This window comes from Euleptes europaea, chromosome 9 (genome assembly GCF_029931775.1).
Source record: "Euleptes europaea isolate rEulEur1 chromosome 9, rEulEur1.hap1, whole genome shotgun sequence".
NCBI classification, from domain to species: Eukaryota; Metazoa; Chordata; class Lepidosauria; order Squamata; family Sphaerodactylidae; genus Euleptes; species Euleptes europaea.
Genome location: NC_079320.1, coordinates 45323746 through 45346300, shown reverse-complemented (window position 1 = coordinate 45346300; position 22555 = coordinate 45323746). Strand labels below are relative to the sequence as shown.

The 22555-nt window shown below is 45.6% G+C and overlaps 1 protein-coding gene across 1 annotated transcript in view; it reads left to right on the top strand.

Annotated features, from left to right (window-relative positions):
- TMEM154 (transmembrane protein 154) overlaps nucleotides 1–21964 on the top strand; it is a 28556-nt gene extending 6592 nt beyond the window's left edge. Inside the window, exons 2-6 of the mRNA XM_056855930.1 lie at nucleotides 4348–4671; nucleotides 11727–11754; nucleotides 13700–13785; nucleotides 16379–16436; nucleotides 21896–21964. Of these exons, the coding sequence (XP_056711908.1) occupies nucleotides 4348–4671; nucleotides 11727–11754; nucleotides 13700–13785; nucleotides 16379–16436; nucleotides 21896–21911 (512 nt within the window). The 3' untranslated portion in view covers nucleotides 21912–21964. The remainder of the gene's footprint in view (nucleotides 1–4347; nucleotides 4672–11726; nucleotides 11755–13699; nucleotides 13786–16378; nucleotides 16437–21895) is intronic.
- Nucleotides 21965–22555: the final 591 nt, after the last annotated feature.

Below are 22555 nucleotides of genomic sequence, written 5' to 3'. Positions count from 1 at the left end.
AGGGCTGAGGGGGGCATAGGGTTCTGGGAGAAAAAAATGCAGCGTAGTGTACTCAACAGAAGTTGATACAGCAAGAGACAAGGGTAGCTCTAGGAATCACCAAGGTGTAGGACAGGGGTCTCAAAACTGTGGCTCCAGAGCCACATGTGGCTCTTTGGCCCATTGTGTGCGGCTCTCCAAACTTGGTTCGGAGCCCCTGCTCTTGCGCCCGCTCGCCCCTGCAGCCAGGCTGCGGAGCCGGCGCATCTGACAGAGAGCGCGGGCGCGCTGTCTCCCCCCACACACACCGTGGAGAATGGCCGGGTCCCCCTTTCCCTTGCCCTCAATGGTTGGGAAGCTAAAGCCTCCCCTCCCCTCTAGCCGCGCGATTGCTGGGCGGGCGGCTCGGCGGTTCCTTGCCCCCCCCGCCTATCAGCTGTTGGGCGGGGCGGGCTTCCTTTGGTAGACCTGGCCTCCGGCTGAGTCCCATTGGGAGGCCATGTCTACCCACTGGCTTTCTTGGCAGTAGACCTGGACTCCGAGAAGGGGAAAAAGTCCCCCTTCAGAGGCCAGGTCTACCAATTGGCTTCTATGGGCCTCCGGAGGCCAGGTCTACTGCCAAGAAAGCCAATGGGTAGACCTGGCCTCCCAATGGGACTCAGCCGGAAGCCAGGTCTACCAATAGGCTTTTATGGCGGTAGACCAGGCCTCCAGACGAGGACTCCGGATGGGGAGGGGGAAATGGCAGGGACTTACTTATTTATTGATAAAAATTAAATTGTATTAAGTATGATATCAAGTTTTATTCAGTGTACCTATAGTTTAATTAAGACTTAAAGCTTTAATTAAAGTTTTTTAAGTTAATAAACTGTGTACCTACCTATATAGTTTAAGTTTAAGAAATTTGGCTCTCAAAAGAAATCTCAATCATTGTACTGTTGATATTTGGCTCTTTTGACTAATGAGTTTGCCGACCCCTGGTGTAGGATATACATTTTTGATGCTTCCTCATGTAGCACAATAGGAAGAAAGGTTCTAGCCTAGCCTTTTGCAGGGCGGCTCTTAAAGGGAATTATTAATAGAGGGGGACTTTGAACTATGTAGTCCCTCACTTGCCATCTGAAAGGGTACAGTCCATTCCCTGCTTCACCACTCTGCCTCTTAATTACCACCTCATTATGCTGCAGGTGTAGAATGAGTCTTAACATATCCCACCAGAATGATCCCTCCAGTAAAATCTATAGTGTTCCTTTTTCACACTTCTGAGTGACCTCATTTGACTCAATGACATCACTGTCCAATAAAGGCTGAGAAAGATGCCAACATAGGCATGTGGACTGCAGACTTCTGAGCTCTTTAATCGTAATATTGGCATGTTATGGCCAACTGTTGCTTATTTTTATCTACCGTGTCCCTCCCTCCCTAGGAGTCTGACAGCACAACTGGGTGAGTGAAACGGTTGAGACTGAAGTTATTTTGGGAGCAATTAATTTCCAAAATGTACCAAATATGTGCTGCTCTTGAAGGCAGGAACAAATATTTACATCTCGCCAACATCGCATCAAGCTATTGGAATGCCTTCTGAACATGATACTTGGGAGAGAATGATCTAATCTCTTGGGTCCTCTTTACTGGTCTACACTACCAAATGTGTAAAACAAAGCAGATTTGGCCTAAACCACACTGTTAAACTGCATGAAAAATGCAATAGGAAACAAACATTTTCTGATAGGACTACCTACAACATATACATATGTATTAATGGAATGTTTGGACTTTCTCTGTGGCATCTTTATATTTATCAGGAATACTGCTAAAAATACAGACAGAAGCACACTGCTAGCTTTCCTGAACAAGAATGGTTTTCTGCTGTATAACATGTTAGGCTGTCCTAAAAGTAGCCTGCTAAAAAGTAGTTTTAGAGCCCTTTGAATGAGAAGTTTACAACAGTAATTGAACCCATAGACATCAGCCATTCTCTTTTATAAACCTTTTAGTGCTTTTATGAAGAGTTCATCACATCCCTACCTTATTTAGCTGTCAGTGTCAAGAAACTGAGTCCTTTAATGCTGTTTCTTGTTCTCTCAAAGATTGGTTCAGGCTTCCGGCCTACAATGGAAAATATTAAGTTGGAAAATAAGTGAGCTATTGCTTGAAACTTAGCAAGCTGTGACCTTTACAACCCAGATAAGTGATCCAAGTGGAGGTTGGCAACTAGGGTTATCAGGTCCCTCTTTGCAACCGGCAGGAGATTTTGGGGTGGAGCCTAAGAAGGGCAGGGTTTGGGGAGGGACTTCAATGCCATAGAGTTCAATTGCCAAAGCTGCCATTTTTCTCCAGGTGAACTGATCTCTATCGGCTGGAGATCAGTTGAATTAGCAGGAGATCGCCTGCTACTACCTGGCAGTTGGCAACCCTATTGGCAACCCTATGAGAGGCAGAACCTGAGAAGTGGTGGGCTGGACTAAGCTGCAGATTGGTCTAGTCACGCCATCAAACCCTTCTGACCGTTGTGGTCACATGCCTAGCAAGCAATTGGCTTCCATGATTAATTGACATCATCAACTATGTATCTGATTAGTCAACTAAGTTCAAGCCAACTCAGACCCTTGCCCATATAGTTCAGAATTTTCATTCTAGTTTTGTTCTTGGTACCTTGCTCATGGTTTCTTGAGCCAACCTTGGACTTTTATTTTGTACTTGTTTTATGGGTGAGTCTTGCTGACTATTCATGCATGCTGTTGGACAAGAGTGGACTTTGAAAGTTGAAGGACTTCAGTGATATAGTAACATCTGGTAATTTGAACCAATGCTATTACTATGTAGTTAGTCTTTTGATTTAGCGTTAGTATTTTAACCCTCGCTGTTCTTTTAGTAATATTCTTCCACAACTTTAATAAATCACTTTTAATTAAAATCTTGTAGTATTTTGTTTTCAGGAGGCTTTAATCTAATTCCAGTACCTAGGCCTGGACTGGCTGCACCTACCAAGTTAACTGTTTTCTTGTGAAACTCACTTTGCAGGGGTGTCTTTCTTAACTTTAATCCCAGGAAGGTTGCAAGCGCATCCCTTGGCTTCTGGCTGTTTGGGTGGAAAAAGAGACTGGTGGCAGCTACCTAGATTGAGGAGTGAGGATTCACATTTCAGAGTTTTGAAATTTGCATGTTAGCTGCCCATCCTGGGAATTCCTAGTATTTGCCTAGTTTGCTTTTGACTTAATTATCCTAAATACTACAAAGTAATTTACAGCCTTGGGCCCTTCATGATTCACCGTTTCTCCATATTATTTACATATACATTTAATGATCCCAAAACAAGTCTTTGTAGAAATAATTTTAATTCCAAAGATGACACACAAATGATTATATAATCTGAAGAGGGGCAGGGGAACAATCAGGCTGTGGTCATGTTACTGATAACAGTTCTCAAGACAGCCAAATAGTCATGGATGATATTTGGATACTTCAGAAGAAGACAAATAATGGGGGGACACATTAAAAAAAGCTGCATGTGTAGCCAGAAGGGGTCCCCACCTTCCCAGCCGGGAGCTGGCATAGAGCAGCAGAAAGAAGGGAGCCAGCTGCCTAGTGAAGCATGTGGAAAACCATCCCTAGGAAAGGGGGAAAGTGTTGGGCAAGCTGGTAGGAAGGGTGTGGCAGGGGACCCACATGGTCAGAAGTGGGGTGGTTGGCAGTAGCAACCACTGTTGGTGGGGAGGGCATTCCTTTAGGACCGAGAAAGGCCTGGGGTGGAAAGGAGGGAAGGACTGAAGCATGTGGGTGGTCCAGGTGTTAGGGGAGAGCTCTAAAGGCCGTGGTCGGGTGAAGCCTGGGATGGACAGAGGAGGCAGAGGGCTCACAAGATCAATGACTAGGGAGCAGAGATGAGCTGCCCCCTCAACCTTGGGACTTAAAGGGTAGAAGGGACTGTGGATCAGCGGTAGAGCATCTGCTTGGCATGCAGATGGTCCCAGGTTCAATCCCCGGCATCTCCAATTAAAAAGACTAGGCAAGTAGGTGATGTGAAAGACCTTTACCCGAGACCCTGGAGAGCCACTGCTGGTCTGAGTAGACAATACTGACTTTGATGGACCAAGGGTCTGATTCAGTATAAGGCAGCTTCATGTGTTCAAGATCTGTAAGGGAAGGCATAATGAACCGTTTACTGTTCTTCAAGTGTTGGAGAAGTTCTTAGCAGAGGGAGGGCAGCATGGCTCCCCGACCCCACCCCCACCCCAGTCTCCTGCATGCCCTTACCCGGCACAAGACATTGGGTGCCCCAACTGTACCTACAGCAAGTTATTAAAACTAACTTTGACTTCTATCAAGCCAAATAAAAGCAGTAAATTGTTTGCATCTCTCTGGCAGGCTTTGCCAGTGAACCGGCGGACGAAGAACCTTCAGGGTCGGCCCCATCGACTGTTCAAGCCCTATCGACTGTCCCAGTAACACTGGAAGCCTCTACAACTTCAGTGGTGTTGACAAGTGGTGACCGGCACCTGCCAACTGCCACCTCACTAACAGAAACAGAAATTTCTGCCACCACAGAAATAGACCCCACGATTGGTAATGAAATTGAAGGTGTGCATCCTGCTTTGATATTTGGAGTCCCTGCAGGGCTGGTGTTAGTCCTGCTGGTTCTATGTATCTTTTTCATCGTAAGACGTCGTAAACAGAAGCAATGCAAACAAGGTAAAATGTTTTGGGGTAACATGAGGACCACAGGTCCAGGAAAGCAAGCTCAATCTTTCCAATGTCATGTTTAAGTTGGATCTATGCTTTGCCATACATAGAATTCTCACCTCTTTCTCCTATGTATTTAATCCCATCTGTTATTGTTGTTGGCATTACTGTTATTATTATTTGCCTCATATTCTTTCCGGCTCACAAGTATATTTGTTTTCTCAAAATAGTATCCTCTATCACAGATCTTTTAGAATACTTCTTTTTAACTCCTTATTTAAAATGTAGTTATTTAGTAATGTAGGGGCTGGGGGTTCAGGGTCCCGGGTCCTCCGTTCCTCTGCTGCCCGCACTGGTTGAGCCCAAGGAGCTTCCTCGGCCTCAGACCAGTCAGAGGGAGAGTCCGAGTCAATCTCTCCCTCTGACGTAGCCAGAGTCCCGCCGCTCTCAGCCTGCAGCAAGGCACTCTGACTACTCTCCTCCCCGGCCTCCGCTCCAATGGCCTTTATAAAGGCCAGGCTCCGCCCTTTCCTCCCCCTGGCCCCGCCCCCTTGAGTCTTAATGAGGGCTCAGGGGCTCCTCCCCCTCGGGAGTATGCCGCGCCCCTGTGGCCCCGCCCCTCGGCCAGGGCCAAACTGCTCAGCCCGCGCCCCCTCCCAGCCGGTTTCTCGGGGGCGGGGGGAACAACCGCCGGAGCTGGGCCGCGCCCGCCCGCTTGTCAGCTGGGCCGCGGGGAGGCCAGTAAGGCCAGCGGCCGGGGAGGCGGCTAGGCGGCCGAGTCCATCGTGGCTGCCCGCCGGGTGGGCGCCGGCTCCCGACCCTCGGCCCTGGCCTCCCTCTCTGAGGGGCCAGCCGTCTTTCCCTTCCCCGCCAGACCCTCTGCCCCCGTCCTCCTCCCCGGCTGCTCCATCTCCTGCTGCAGCGTCTGTGGGGAAGAAAAGAGAAGCAGGTAAGGGCTCGGCCTCTTGATTCCCCTTGGTTCCCTCCCCGGGTCGCCCCTTTTCCTGTGTACCCCTGGGGCTGGTAGGGTCTTGTAGTCCCAGGCGGGCTGCCCCTGGGCCCGTCTCGGGACAAGTAATTTATACTGTGCTTTTCTCTCCAAAGTGGCTTATAAACAGCATTCTTCTCTCCTGTTTTATCCTCATAGTAACAACCCTGAGAGGTAGGTTAGGATGAGAGAGAGTGACTGACCCAAGGTCAACTGACAAGTTTCTGTGGCAAAGCAGGAATTTGAACCTGGTTTCCCTGATCCTAATTTGACTCACAGTATACCATGCTGGCTCCAGGGCCACCTCTGAATGGTCTTGTCATGAACATTTTTGATCCTGTTGGTCCCCAGAAGTAGAGAAAGCAGTGGCCCAAGATTCCCTCCCCACCATAACCCTTACATGAAAGAGAAAGAGTTTGCTATTGACTGTAGTAAGGAAGAGAACAAGTAGCAAACACCAACTTCAATGAATGAGACAAGCAGATGCTGAACTCTGTAATCTTTCCCAGTTCCTCATTGCCTGGCAGATTATGGGCAGAGCAGTGTAGTTAGAGCCAAACACATTGCTGAATTCTCCCTACCTACAGCCCTTTAACAATAATAATCTGGCTAAACTTAACTCCAGAATATACAGAAAATCTTATTGAACCTGGTTGGACTGCGCATCTTACTATTGTCTGCTTATCTCACATACCCAGCACAGCTGCACCAGGATTCTCTGGCTTTTCAGCAAAGCCTTTTGGGCCACAGATAATTTACTTTGACCATTTTCTCATGACTTGTCCTTAATAAGCAAGCGTTGGATTTATGCAATAAAGAAGCAAAAACTTGTTTCTCAGAAGAATGAATTTTATTCTTAACATTTTCACAATGCCCTTCTAGGGTAACTGCGGTGACTGCCATTGCTACTTGCTAAAATAAAAATTAATAATATTTCAGGTGAATCATGTGATGATGTGTCTACAAGCCACTTGAAGAAGAATGCAGTCAAAGAAACTGCAAGTTTCCCATTCAAATGGTTCCGTCGTAAGACGCAAAGGAAAGCAAATGTAGGCAGAGCCTTTAGAAAGTGCGCAGTGAAGCATAAAAGGGCCAATATAAATGAGACAGCCTGTGATCGGACACAAGGGTCAAACTGCCCCCTGGTTTAATTTTTTTTTTTAAAAAACTGACCACCTTAGAGCTCCCTACTTCGTCACTATTTCAGATCCAAAACTTAGATCAGCTTTTACGTCCCTACGCTTTCAATCTATGCGAACGGCTGTATTGGCTGGGCGCTATTGTCGGATACCAAAAGATCAACACTTTTGTATTTGCGTATCGCCTGCTCTGGAGGATTTACATCATTATATACTCGACTGCCCTCTGTATGCAGAACCTAGGCTAAATTCCTTGCCTGGTTGGTTTCTGGTTTAAATACTAGCTCTAGTGTTGAGAAATTAATATTTCTGTTAACAGACTCTGATGGGTTTGTTTCCTATAAGACCTCTCTGTTTGCCTTGGCAGCAAAGAAAATAAGGTCCAACATGACTGCTAAGAGAGTCGATCCTGTGAGCTGGTTTTAAATGGTTGATAGCTCTTACTGGTTTGCCTGGATTTCATTGCAATATTTAGCTAACATTGTCTTGCATTTTACTAATTTAGAATATTTTCCTTCTTTAATTATGAACATTTATAACTATTAGGCCCTGACCTGGATGGCCCAGGCTAGCCTGATCTCGTCAGATCTCAGAAGCTAAGCAGGGTCGGCCCTGGTTAGTATTTGGATGGGAGACCACCAAGGAAGACCAGGGTTGCTGTGCAGAGGAAGGCACTGGCAAACCACCTCTGTTAGTCTCTTGCCATGAAAACCCCAAAAAGGGGTCGCCATAAGTCGGCTGCGACTTGAAGGCACTTTACACACACACACATAACTATTAGAGGTGATTGTTGACATGTTTGTAATGGCCTATGTCTACATGCAAATAAAACTTATTCATTCACAAGGGTCAAACACTAAAGATACACAGTTAGCTGTGAGTATAGTTTCAGGATGGTATCTTAAGAACTAGTGTGGTGTAGTCATTAGAGAGTTCAGCTAGGATTGGAGAGACTCGGCTTAAAATCCCCACTCAGCTGTAGAACTTACTTGGATGACCTTGTGCTCAGTGGCTGTTAATACCCCTTAGGACTGGTGGGGCAGGGTGATCAACACGGCTAGAATCAACTGCAGGTGGACCCAACTAATTCTTATTTCAGGCCCACCCTTCTTCCTTGCAACAGGGTGGGGTCACAGTGGTCTATCGCGACTCCATCTATCTGTCGAGGTTCCTTCTCCAACAGTGTGCCTAGACATGACAGGGATTCTGCTGGTGTACTGGCCACTACCCGGTTGGCTCTCTTTCTGAGTTAGCTGAACTGGTGTCAGGTGTGCTGGGGAGATCCCAAAACTAGTGGTCTTGGGTGACTTTAACATCCATGCCAAGGCCAGGCTCTCAGGAGCAGCTCAGGATTTCATGGCCTCTATGACAACCATGGGCCTGTCCCAAGTAATTCCTGGCCCCACACACTTAGCAGGGCATACCCCTTAAGGTTGTTGTGAGAGTAAAATGGAGCAAAAGGGAGTCATATACTCTATCCTGTGCTCCTTGAAGGAAGAACAGGATGACAATATTGACATGTATCCAGTGTTTTGCTGATTTTGAGTGGGACTTTCTTCCTCCTGCTGAACCCCTGAAATTTTGTTCCTAGGGGGTCGGCAGATCCTTAGGAACAGCATAGGGGGCAAAGGGGAAGTTGGGAATCAGCAGAAATTACTGGCCTCTCTTCTACGAATAGAAATGCCATTCTGTCCAAGGAACTGCATGAATGGATACATGCCGATATAGATATAGGACCCTAAGGAAAATTTTCAGCATTTGCTTTCTGATTTTTTTTTCTTGTAGTGGTACCTATATATTCTTTAGAAGATACTATCTGGTAATAGGGCTGTAAAACACAGGTATATATGCTGTATTCAACCTGGCAGGATCTGCTAGACAAGGCTAAATTTCAGTAATCTATTTGAATCATGCACTGTGGTGCAGTCTGGAGACTATTTTAAGCCCGATATATTCTTGGTGGGACATTTAATAGCATTTAAACCTTATAGAGAAGATATGCTGAAATTAGATGTATCAGCTAGGAAATTATGTACTGCATTTCCACTCAGTCAGATCTTGGAAGGTAAGCAAGGTCGGCCCTGGTTAGTATTCGGATAAGAGACCATCGAGGAATACCAATGGTGCTATGCAGAGGCAGGAAATGGCAGGCCACCTCTGAACGTCTCTTTCCTTGAAAATATTTATGGGGCACCATAAGTCATCTGTGACTTGATGGCCAAAAAACAAAAATCCAGTTATTACTCATTTCTCTCTTCCTTTTTTCCCTTGTTTTATTTACTGTGAGGTATAAAATAATGTGCCTTCTGCTCTTTTGAAGGCAGTGACCATCTGTAATACCACATCCTAACCTCCACTGGATGTGGTTGCCTCTGTTTATCTCATCTAGTGTCTTGTCCACCCATGTCTCCTCTGGCAATTAATCTCTGATCAGTTTTGTTGTTGTGCAATATCAATGATTTTTAAATCCTCTGCAGCTTTGGAGTTTTAAGAGCCTTGCTCCTTCGCAGTAATCTCCTGTAGTTTTGGTTTATAAACAAGTCCAGTTCACATACACAGCATGAGACGGTGTTGAACTAAACACTTTTTAAAGCAGTTGTTGACTTCTTATTATGTTGCTTTCACTGTTGGAACCGGGTGGATTCAAGGAATTCATTGCTTGCAGTCTCCTGTTCCCTGTTAGACTATGTTGTGAATATTAATACACCAGAGCTGCAGTATTAAATTTACCTCAGCTACTAATTTCCACTTGGGTAAAAAAATCCTTTGGATTTCACTTCACCGTCTTCTTGACTTCTTTTCCGTTATATCTACTTTTATTGCCCTCAACAGAACCCATGGCAATGTAAAAATCGCCTGGGCTTCCTTATAGAGTACAGGCATTGTTCAAAATTATGCAGTGCCTTTGCATAGAGGAGTCTCTCACTGTTTTCCCCAGCCCCCACCAACATGAACTCACAGGTGCATGCTTAGGCAGCATGAGAAAACATGTGTGTCCATGTGTGCCTCCTGCTTCTGCGTCCAGCTCTCTTATATTTCTTAATCTTTTGTTCTACACGCCAACAACATACCCTCCAATATGACATAGGGAAAACAGAGTTCACATTGGGGTTGCCAACTCTGGGTTGGGAAATTCCTGGAGATTTGGGGGTGGAGCCTGGGGAGTGTGTGGTCTGGAGAGGAGGAGGAACCTCACTGGGGTACAATGCTATAGAGTCCACTAGGGCTGTTGAAAAAAATATATGGTAAAGTTCAGCTTCGGCAAAATTCGGCCCTTTTAAATTCGGGACGTGCTGAAGTCTGAACTCCCCCGCTTCGGATCCGCAAAATTCGGCATGAGATCTGGAGTTCGGGGGGAAATTCAGCCGGGTCTTGGAAGTGCTGTGCGCCGCCTGCCCAGGCGGCGCCCACCACTTCAAACCGAGAGTCGGGAAGGGAGCGGGGGTCTTTAAAGAGCCCCCCTGCGGGCCTTCACGGGGCTTCCCTGAAGGCGTGCGGGGGGCTTTTTAAACAGATCTGCGCCTTCCAGCTGGAAGGCGCAGATCTGTTTAAAGCGCCCCCCGCCTGGCTTCAGGGAAGCCCCGTGAAGGCGCGCGGGGGGGAAGCTTTAAACAGATCTGCGGCTCCCAGCTGGAAGGCACAGATCTGTTTAAAACACCCCCGCCTGGCTTCAGGGAAGCCCCGTGAAGGCGCATGGGGGGGGGGAACAGATCTGCGCCTCCCAGCTGGAAGGCGCAGATTTGTTTAAAGCGCCTTGCTGGAAGGCAAGAGTCGCTGGAGCCTAAGTGGGGAGTTTAAAGACCCCCGCCTGGTTTCCCGGGAGTCCTGGGAAAGTGGGCGGTGGGTCTTTAAAGGCGGGAAAAGGCAGGTTCGGGAACGCCGAACCTGCCAAATTTATTCGGCGATCGTCCCGAATTTGCTGAATTCGGGGCATTGTTTTCCCACCTTTTTTCAGTTCGGTTCCATCCGAACTGAAACCCTCGAACTGCGGAAAATTCAGCTGTTTTTTTGGTTCGGACGAACTGAATTGACAGCCCTAGAGTCCACCCTCCAAAGCAGCCATTTTCTCCAAGGAAACTGATTCCTGTTGTCTGAAGATCAGTTATAATTTCAGAAGTTCTCTCGCCCCCACCTGGAGGTTGTCAACCCTAGTTCAAATTCAGTGAACAAAGGAGTCAGGGTGTGCAAGTGAGTGAGCCATTTATATGGGGTCTTTAGGGTTTTGTCGTTGGTCACAGAACATTGTTCTCACCCTAACAGTAGAATTTGATAGCCGCATGACTGGAGAATAGATGTCACAGTTAAGAGTAAATTAGATGTGAGCATAGTAGCTAGGATCCTCTGTGAGATTTAAAATTAATAAATAAAGCTAATAGCTTTGATGAGAATAGGGCAGGGACTGGAGACACAGTGTTGGTGGGAGGAGGAACCTTTTCCCCCTGCATCATTTTACCAGGTTAACATTCAGTACACTGCACCCAAACTAGGGTTGCCCACCTCCAGCTAATAGCTGGAGATCTCCTGCTATTACAACTCCAGTTAATAGAGATCAGTTCACCTGGAGAAAATGGCCGCTTTGGCCATTGGACTCTATGGCTTTAAAGTCCCTCTCCTCCCTCCTCCGGTTCTGCCCCAAAAACCTCCCGCCGGTGGCAAAGAGGGACCTGGCAACCCTAACCCAAACATAGAAAACCTGTGTTTATTCAGTAGGTTCAGCAAGAGAGTGTGTAGTAGCTCAGAATACACAGGGCAATTTGGGTTCTGCTTTTCAGAGTCCAAATTGGCTTGGGTACATTTCCCCCCATTTTATTATTGTGCAGGCAGAGTAGATGGTATATTAATATGCGATGCCTACATCTTAGTTTAGAAATTCTTTGTTTTTCACATTAAAAATGGAATTATTTACAAGTTCTTCCATAATTATGTTTTCATTTCAGAGGAACTGGGAAGTGAAAACTGTAAAAGGTAAGATGTATAGAGATTTCCTTGGTCTTTGGTGTTTTATATACTGTCGTTAGTTTGTTGAACCATTCGTGCTATGTAGACTCCATTTTGTTACAGAATAAGCTTTTGTAGATTAGAGCCCACTTCTTCAGATGCCATGAGTAGACCCTTACTGTCCTAGGGTTTCCAACCTCCAGATGGTGGAGATCTCCTGCTATTTCAACTGATCTCCAGCCGATAGAGATCAGTTCACCTGAAGAAAATGGCCGCTTTGGCCATTGGACTCTATGGCATTGAAGTCCCTCCCCTCTCCAAACCCCGCCCTCCTCAGGGTCCACCCCCCCAAATCTCCAGGTATTTCCCAACCCAGAGCTGGCAACCCTACACTGTCCTGTGATTTTATGTAGGATGGATGAAAGAGAAACACAAACAGCAGGGCCAAGGAGCCATGAAATGCAGGAAGCACAGGGCAAAATGTAGTTACATAAGGCTGTATGTACACAACAGAGCAAAAACATGCCCCTGCTGTGGCAGCAAAAGTAAATGGGGCAGGAACAGTATCCATGTGCTCCATTCTTACTCTGCTCATTGCTGCCACTCCTTAACCCCGCTCCGCCTTCAGTTCTATATCCCACCTGTGCAGACACAACATCAATTTCACTGGTTGCTCCATGGCCCCAGACCCCCCCCTTTCCCCTCTATTTTTGTTTCCCTACTGAGCCATTTTATAAGACTACAGGGTGTCTCAGCAGGGAAAGGGGAAAAGCCTCAACAGGGAAAGGGATAAAAGTGGTAGAAAATAGCATTACACATGGCAGCAAATTATCCGCTGCTATTTTGAAAGTGCAGCAACCCGGCAGTTTCTCCTTTCAGCCCCCTCCCCCCAAAAAGAGGTTTTAATTTTCTCCAATAGTCGTGTCTGCTGTGTGCACAACATCATGTGGATCTTTCTGTTTACTACAGGGGCTTCCTGCTGCTTATATGGGGAAAAATTCCTGTGTGGATGCAGCCTAAAATTTAATCAGGAAAACTTCAGAGACCATTCACTAGTGTGCAACTATTCTGGAGGCCTTGCTATATATAGTTCTAGCAATGGTGCAGTCTTATATTGGCAAAGTACTGTAGTATGGGCCTACACTTGAAGGAAAATTGAGAAGAGATGTTCAGTTCTGCCCTGAATTACTTGCATAAGGTGTAGGGTTGCCAGGTCCCCCTCTCCATCGGCGGGAGGTTTTTGGGAGCGGGGCTGGGGCGATAACACGCATGCCAAGCTGCACACAATGTGATTACATCACTTCTGAGTTTACATCATTTTATCACTCAAACCCCCAAAACACCGGTGGTTTGGGGGTTTGAGTGCTAAAGTGGCCATGGTGATGCAGCGCTTCCAGGGGTAAACCTGGAAGTGACATAACTGTGTTGCGCACAGCTGCGTGCATGTGCGATCCCTGCTCCGGACAGCCCGGTGGATTGGCGGGCAATTGCCCTCAAAATGACCTACCTGGCAACCTTAACAGGCTGTTAGTAGATGTTAACCTCTGCTAACACCCTGAGCATTAACATTGCGCCAACACCACAATGTCATTTCCAACATGAATCCAGATTCCGGACATTACATCACCACATTAATATGGCACTCTAGGATTAACCCAAAACTCTATGGGTTTTACTGCCTTAGCACAAAACACCTAATTATAATTTAATGGAATAAATTACATAGGACTAAAATCATCATCATTCATTGCCAATATTCTCCCCAGTTTTGCTCCTGCTGCTCCACTGAGCAGTATATTGGCTCTATAATGCTTGCGTAACAGTTGACACATTCTTCTAAAACTAGGACTAAGAGCCAAACATTTAGATTTGCTCTACATATATGGCTGACATAACCATATTGAAAATATCAGTCTGAATGAAAATAGCTCTTAACTACATGGTCCAAAACATAGTTCTATTTCTTATTCAGTCCTATTTTTGAAGAAGATACTCCCTCTGTAATGGAAATAGAGATGGAAGAACTCGATAAATGGATGAACAGCTTGAAACAAAATGGTATGTATCCTATCCTACTTCCAGGCCTTTTCCTTTCTAATGAAATCATCTCTAATGTTTCCCCTTGGCTTGGCTCAGTTTCTAAAACATATTTTTGTCTGAAATGCTGAAATAGTTGCAGAAGCTAATGCCAGGGAAGGAACTATTCTTTATATATTATGGAGGATGCTTATTTTAAAGCAAGTGTTAATCAGCAAAGATGTCCATTTGATATGCTGTAGTAGTTGTTTAATGAAAACCTTTGTGATATTTTAAATACACAGAGAACTTCTTCAAGGCAGTTGCATGTTTTACATATTTAGGAGTTTGTCGTGTACTGTGTCTAAAAAAATTATTGACTAACATCTCATAGAACATTTTATTCAATGCTGTCACCAGGATGATATTACAGGTGTGTTGCTATGACTACCATCCCCTTCTCTTAGTCTTTCCATTGCCCCTCCATTACCTGGCATGCAACCTTTTGCTACTTTGTTAAGCGGATGGCTAGTTGTGATTATTGTCCAGTATAGAAGAGGACTCTGCCTGCCCAGTTATTCTTACAGTGGCTCCTGGCCCCTTGTTCAGATCTCTGCGCTTCCTTGCCAAATTCACTGTATATTACATGCAAACTCTTTGACACTGGGAATGTGCTGTTGATATGTTAGTTGAAAAGGGCCACAAAATGGTTGGCAGAAAGAAGGAATTGTATACACATACATACATACTAGAACCAAGGGGTCCAAATTGTGGAAATGTCTACAGTGTGATCTAATGAATGCAATATTAGATATGGAAATGGGAGACTTGTTTTTAATCCCTACCCCAGGGATTGTTTCAGTTTCCCCAGTAATAGTAAACTTAGGGTTGCCAGATCCCCCCTGGCTACCGGCAGGGGTTGGGATGGGGAGGTAGTTGCCAGATCCAGGTTGGGAAAATCCTGGGGATTTGGGGAGCCTGGGGAGGACAGTGACCTCAGTGGGGTACAATGCCATAGAGTCCTCCCTCCAAAACATCCGTTTTCTCCCAGGGAACTGAACTCTGTAGTGTGGAGATGACGTATAATTCCGGGGGATCACCAGGTCCTTCCTGGAGGCTGGCATCCCTAAGTAAACTGCCCCAAAGAGCTGTCAGAAGATTAAAAACCTTTGAGGTTGTTGTAAATGCTTTGTACATGTTCAGAGCATGGGCAAAAAGTATCTTCACATGATGGCACAAATGTAAATGTACCTATGCATATGCATAAACATCAGCAAACATTCTTCCTTCAGCCCTGTGCCTGGAGCTGCAGAGCAAACTTTTGTATACGCTTGGTTTGCCAATCTACAGAAAATGGTAGCTTTTTCACATGTGGTGGCATCCTGTGTGAGAAAGGTACAACCCCCCCCCCCACACACACTGCACTTTGGCAGTAAAACTGCCCTGTGTTAATAAACTAACTGATGCATTTTAACTAGACTGATGCATTTTAACTAACCATTGTTAGTGTAAAATATTGTCGAAGGCTTTCACGGTCAGAGTTCATTGGTTCTTGTAGGTTATCCGGGCTGTGTAACCGTGGTCTTGGAATTTTCTTTCCTGACGTTTCGCCAGCAGCTGTGGCAGGCATCTTCAGAGGAGTAACACTGAAGGACAGTGTCTCTCAGTGTCAAGGGTGTAGGAAGAGTAATATATAGTCAGAAAGGGGTTGGGTTTGAGCTGAGTATTGTCCTGCAAAAGTAATGTGCTAATCATTGTCTTGCACATTACTTTTGCAGGACAATACTCAGCTCAAACCCAACCCCTTTCTGACTATATATTACTCTTCCTACACCCTTGACACTGAGAGAACTGTCCTTCAGTGTTACTACTCTGAAGATGCCTGCCACAGTTGCTGGCGAAACGTCAGGAAAGAAAATTCCAAGACTACGGTTACACAGCCCGGATAACCTACAAGAACCATTGTTAGTGTGTCCTGTGTGCGGACAATTACATTAACCATAGTTACTTTAATTAAACCCTTGTTTCATGTGGTATCCGAACCCAACTAGTGGAATTTAGGATTGTTTCATGTTTCACCCAGCTAACCTTTGGGTGCTACAAAGTGCCAACATGAGGGCTCACAGTAAGTGGCCAAAGACTTTAAACTGCTCTTTACATGTGGTGGATGGTGGAAATGGGCACTGACCTTGCCAGTGGTCTTCAAAGTGGGCACGCAACACTCAGTTGATACTACTTGATGGGTGCTACCCAGCAACAGCATTAGTAGGATAACAACACAGATAGTTGCCAGCTGGAATAATCCAGCAGAATAACAGATGTGATAACAAACAATTGCATGATGGGTCATTTATTATTATCCATTTTTATTTTTAGCTTGTGACAAAGGCAAAGTGTTAGAGATGGGCAATGTTTATATACACAGAAAGCACTAAAATAGATAAAACAAAGGTTACTATGGCTGCCGACGCATTCACAAAGGTTTTTTAAATGGGCTAATGGCTCTAGACATAATATTAAAAATAAAAAATGATGTCCTCCAGGGATCTACCATGTGGTCATTGCTATTCAAATTGAACACACATTCCAGAAATTCCTAAGGCTAACAGTTTCACTGTCTCCAATCTTTTATTAGCGGAATGTGAATGTCTGACTCCTGTGAAAGAAGAAAAGGACCTGAACGCCAACACCAGGTACTTACAATCTTCCAGTTGTATTCTGAAATCGACGCGTTAATAGCTCTCAAATTGGACAATGGTCTCCGCTGCTTTATTGTTGACTCTAAAATTCATTCCACCTATTGTTATATTTTACAACATAATTCCATTGTTCTTAACACAGGATGGAATCCCATGAGAACTTCTGTCCCACTTGTGCCAGTCTTCACTCAAAGTCATCATGGCATGACAATCACAACCTGTGGGTTGAAGCAGCTTCAGCTCCCCACCCATGCCATTTTCATATCCTCAAACTGCACTGTGTTGCTGCTGTTGGCTGCACAGCAAAAATTACATGAAGCCACATAATTTTACAACAACAACAATAATAAAAATAATAATATTGTAGGGCTCAAAGCAGGGCTCAGGGCAGTTGTCAACAAAATTAAAACAAGTCTTCAGTAATAACAATGACAGTATAACAATGACAGAAGTATAACATAAGCAGGAATAACAACTCTAAGACAATGGTGCCATTATCATACAAAACCCAGATTGATTAAAACAAAGAGAGGAGGAGGCTGAAGAAGAGATGAAGAAAAGAGCAAGCAGGAGGGAAGCGTAAAGGTTCAGGCCAGTAGATAGAATACCATAGATGTAGCTCATTGCTGTCTTCAGTTGTAGGCCTAGTGGAACATATCTGTCTTACAGGCCTTCCTAGGAAAGATCCATCAGGGCCTGAATCTTCTTAGACAGAGAGTTCAGCTGAAAAAGCCATGGCCTTGGTTGAGGACAAGCGGATGGTCTTTTGGCCAAGGATATCCAGGAGATTATCAGAAGAGAAGCTTAAAGCTCTTTGGGGGGAATAGCGGAAGAGGCGGTCCCGCTAATACCAAGGTTCCAGACTGTTTAGGGCTTTAAAGGTAAGCACCAATACCTTGAACTTGATCCGAAGCCAGTGAAGATGGTAGAGCACAGGTTGCATATTCACTCTCCAGAGGGTTCCTGTGAGGATCCATGCAGCTGCATTCTGGACCAATGGTCGTTTCTGGAGCAGTTTCAAGGGTAGCCCTGCATAGAGTGAGTTACAGTAGTCTAATCTGGAGGTGACTGTTGCATGGAACACTGTGGCTAGGTCAGAGCGGGACAGATAGGGCATAAGTGACCAGGCCTGGCAGAGATGGACAACAGCCAACCCGGGCCTCCAAGGAAAGGGAGGCATCCAGGATCACTTCCAAACTACTGGCAGAGGTGGACAATGCTAGTTGGTAAAAAAATTGCCCAATTCAGTCCACTCTGGCCCAGCCTCAGGGCCTCCACTTTTGATGGATTCAATTTCAGGCATCTTTGCTTAAGCCAACCCACCACATTCCCTAGGCATTCAGCCAATGCATCTGGGATGACATTCAGCTGACCATCCATTAACAGGAAGAACTGGATGTCTTCAGCGTACAATGGAGCCAATATTGCAGTTTTGCAATGGAGCTTGAGAATGTGAAAATGGCATGGAGGAGGAGGCTGAAATGGATTCTCCATATGCACCAGGGTCATAAGTGTCAGTCTGGGAAGCACAAGACTCCCATTGCATATTTGATACAAAGTCCTCATGTAGGGTTGCCAGGTCCCTCTTCGTCATCGGCGGGAGGTTTAGGGGGAAGAGCCTGACGATGGCAGGGTTTGGGGAGGGGAGGGACTTCAGTGCCATAGAGTCCAGTTGTAAAAGTGGCCATCTCTTTGGTTAGATTCACACTGACCACACTCTTGTGGAAATTCAAGATATCTTCTTGCAGGAGATTATTCCTCATGAGCATTTATATTTCTGGCCAACTAACTGGTTCTACACAAACTGTTATAAACATTTAAATAGGCTTTTGTTCAAAGTCTGCATACCAAAGGCAAATGTATTTTGCTTCACAAGAAAAAGTTGCCCTGTATTTATAATCCTGATTTAGTTTACTGTGAATTTACCTTGTACCATCCTAGAATGAGCCTTGCCCCTTCAACTCCTCTGCCTTCCAAACAATCTCTTTCTAATATATCTCCATCAAGTCACAAAAGTCCTTATGTTGATTAAAAGGCCCACAATGGTGTTGTTGTTTTTTTTTTTGGGGGGGAAGAGGGAAATCCACAAATTCACCTTCCAGTAATAGATTTTCAGCTACAGTATTCCAAGAGATGTGTGCACAATCTTGATTAATCCTTCTTGAAAAGGCACTGTATAGATAAAAGGGGGAGGGTGGATGGGAGGAAGAATGACTGTTACCACTAGGTGGCTCTACTTTATTATGAATGATGATGATTTTAGTCCTATGTAATTTATTCCATTAAATTATAATTACGGTAGGTGTTTTGTGCTAAGGCAACGACAATGTTAGATAAAAACCAGTGCACCTGAGAAGACTGCAGCACAAGATGTGAGACCAAAGGTCTCTGCTGCATAACAAAGACTCTAACAGGCAATGCAGTTTCCCTTTGCTCTTCTGTAATCCCACTGATATTCAGTCTAAGCAGTCAGTAAATTTCTCTACAGAAAGGTGTAAAACTTAGAAAAATTATGGAGAGAAGGAACTGTTAGTTACTGGAAACAACTTCGTAGAATGGAGATAGGCTGTCATGTAAGGTTTGGTCTATGTTGGTTTGGTGGTAAGAATGTGTTTGGACTATGGCATGGGTCTTAGCTTCATCATTAAATCAGGAGAACTTCAGCTTTCCTTTCCTTGGAAATAGAATGAAGGGCAAAAAAAGTGGAAACTCCATGTCCAAGGAGCCAGTGGAAGGAAACAGTGACCTTAAAGTTGATCATGGAGAGGAAAGGAGGTCATAGCTGGTCCAAAGAGAAAGTGGATGGAACAGGAAGGGGCAGGTGGCAAGAAGGAGCAAAAACTTACCAAGAGAAGAAAAAGAAAATTTGGAGGCATGAAAGTCACACTACCCAACATCAATGCATGGAAAAAAGTATTGGTTCATTCTCTAAAAGTGTGCGGTTGTCCTCAACAAGGGCCAGGGCTTTTTCGGCCCTGTCCTCAGCCTGATGGAATGTTCTTCCAAGTAACATCAGGGCCTTATGGGACCTTCAGAAGTTCTGCAGGGCCTGTAAAACAGAGCTTTTCCACCAGGCCTACAATTGAGGGTGACCACAGATTGTCATTGTTACTGGCCTCCCTCTCCTCTCCCTCGGGGCTTCTGATATGAGGATTTGGCTGCTTGGCCGGGCCGCCAATGGCCCTGTAATTATATCAGTACCATCTTGTTAACTATATTGTATGGTTTTATGAATTTTATTGATTACATGAATTTTATATATATATTATTTTATTATGATTGTTGTTACCTGCTGTCAAGTAAGAGATGAATGGGGATCTTCAGCAGCTGCCACCACTCTGGTGTGAGCCTAACTCAAGAAGGCCCAGAGCACCCTCCCTGCCCCTGGCTGCTTCTTCTTCCAACAGGGTATACTTTCTAGGTGACCAAATGAGGCATGAAGAGCCAGGGCAGAGTAACAGTTTATTAAAAAGGTCTAATAATAATGTTAACTCAAGCCACAATAGGACAACAAAGGCAATCGAACAAATAAAAACCCCAACACTTTTATCTTTACTGTCCCTAGCCGTCTCCTGGCACTAGGCCTCAGGCTAACTCTGTCGCGCCTCGCCTGAGCTCCGGCGACCCCTGGGGTCTCTGCCCCAGAGAGGGGTGCGGGCGGGGGAGCCTCCTCGGCCTCAGACCAGTCCGAGGGGGAGTCCGAACTCTCTCCTCCCTCAGATGTTGCCAGGTTGTTGGCTGACCCACTTTTGGCCAGCACGCCACTCCTCTCCAGCTTCCTCCCCGGCCTCTGCTCCCCTCTCGCCTTTTATCCCTCCCCCGGACAGAGAGGCCCTGCCCCTTCCCTCCTCCCAACCCTTTTCCGGTGCTCCCCCGGCGCGCCCAGCCGCTTGCGCGGTTCTAGCGGGCTCTCCTGCCCTTGCGCCGGCTCTTCCTCGCCCCACCCGCGCCCTCCCGACCATCAGCTGGGGCGGGGGGCGGAGTCCGGCGGGCCGCGTCATTCCGGCCGCGGCGGATCCCGTGGCTCCCGGCCCGTCTGTGCTTCCTCCGGGCGGCAGTGCTCCGTCTCACCGGCTGCCTGGAGAGAGAAGGGAACCGGCGTTGTTGCCCCCCCGCTTCTCCCTGGAAGGGCCGGGCGGCCCGGCGAGCTTCCCCCGCCCCCGTGAGTAGCCCGGAACCCGGGGCGTCAGGGGGGGGAGACCGTGTCCCCGGAGGCGGCCGGTAGGCTCGTCCCGGGACAAACTCACCCCTTCCTGTATGAGGGATCCCTCCGTCTGCAGCAGCCTCTCCCCAGCCCTGCTCCCTAGGAGTGAACCCCCTCCCTTTTCAGGCAAGGCCTTTTATTCCTTCTCCCCAGGCACCACTCCCTTACCCCTGATTGGCCCCAGTCTTCCCTCCAAATCCGCTTCCACCAATCACAAGGCCCAGAGGGTACCTGGGAGATGTAGGCCTGGTAACTACTTTAATATAGGCCTCCCTAGGGCCTGTAGGCTGCACTTGAGGCCTAGAATGACACCCTCCCTGAGCCCGGCTTTTACCCGGAATGAGGGTGGGCTACAAATTTAACTAATAAATAATAATAATAGGGAGGGGGGTCATCAGAGGGGGCACATTATGTTAAAGAGGTGAAAATATGATCATTTGGTGTTAAAATGCACAAGCGAGACGAATGCAGCATGAATTGAGAATTCAGATGTCTTTTTATGGTTCTGATTGGCTGTAGCCTAAGGGCTGAGCTATAGAATTATTAAGCCGTGCACCAACAAAGGATTTGAGGATCCAGCTGCCAAAATGTATGCTATGAATAGATTCTGATGAGCTCAGTGAGCCCTTACAGCTGGGGGGTTCGAGCACCACAAGCCCCCAAGAAAATTTTGAAATTTGACCAATTACAGGGACATTTTGAGGCCATGTGAAATGGGTAAAGAGCATATTCTAAAGTCAATATTAAGTACTTCAACCCATTGGCTTATGATTCTATCACTAAAAAACTCCATCGATTTTGTAGAGAAATTCACTCATTAAAAAAAAGTTGCTTTGGGGGCCCCTCCAGGATTGGGGGCCCTGAAGCTTACGCTTCATTAGTTTCACAGTAGATCTGCCTCTGCTGCCAGTGTGTGCTGTTTTACAATTGTGAAAGCAAACAAAACCATTACTGCAGCAGACTGGCATTTTATGATTAAGGCAGCTAACGCTGAAGAAATATACCATCCTTTTTTCTTGTTATTAAGGAGAAGTCTATACAACTGAAGTATGTGTACATTCTTACATCAATGGAACAGAGTCCAATAAAAACACATCCTATTCATTCTGCATAACCAATATGACATCAGAACTATCTAGTCTAAGAACACCATGCGGAAGAAATTACTAAAGACAAATTTGATCTAAAAAATGTATACCCCAAACGTTATGGTACATTATATTTATTATTTTAAATTATATTTACACAGTGGTTGTGAATCATGAAGATGGCACTACATGGTTTGAAAGAAGAAACATGCCAAACCTAGATTCCTGAGATCCTGGATGATCAGGATATGAATCTCAATTTCCACCTGCCGCCGAAATGAATGCATTTGGCTGTTCCTGTTAATACTGTTCATCCTAATGACAGCATCAGTTTTGCAGAACAAAGGCCCTGAAGTTAAGTTTTACTGCTGTGCAATTCAGAAGAAGCATGTAGAAAACAATCCTCTTGCAGACATTTCTCAGAGTAATCCCCCTTTCCCCCTGAAAATATGTATGGTCTAGCTGTAAGGTTGCCCAGTATACAAAGGTTCCTTGGATTCTGAAATACATTGCTCTTGAGCGTATGAATCACAGTACTAACGTACTATCAATGAAGCATACTTAATTTCTTTCTGGTAACATTCAGGATTTGTAGTGATGAATATGTTAGAAATCTTTGAACAAAACTGATATGCAGTGACAAATTACATTGTTCTCTAATACTACAGATTGTTCTTTACAAAAGCATGGTTCTACCCTAGAAGGCTTTTAATTCTTTGTAAAGTACTTTGAAGGTTTTTGTAATGAAAAATGCAAAAGCATGGAAGTTGGGGGCTATGGCTGTGCCTTAAGAAAGAGGAGAGAGACTCTGAACATGTCCT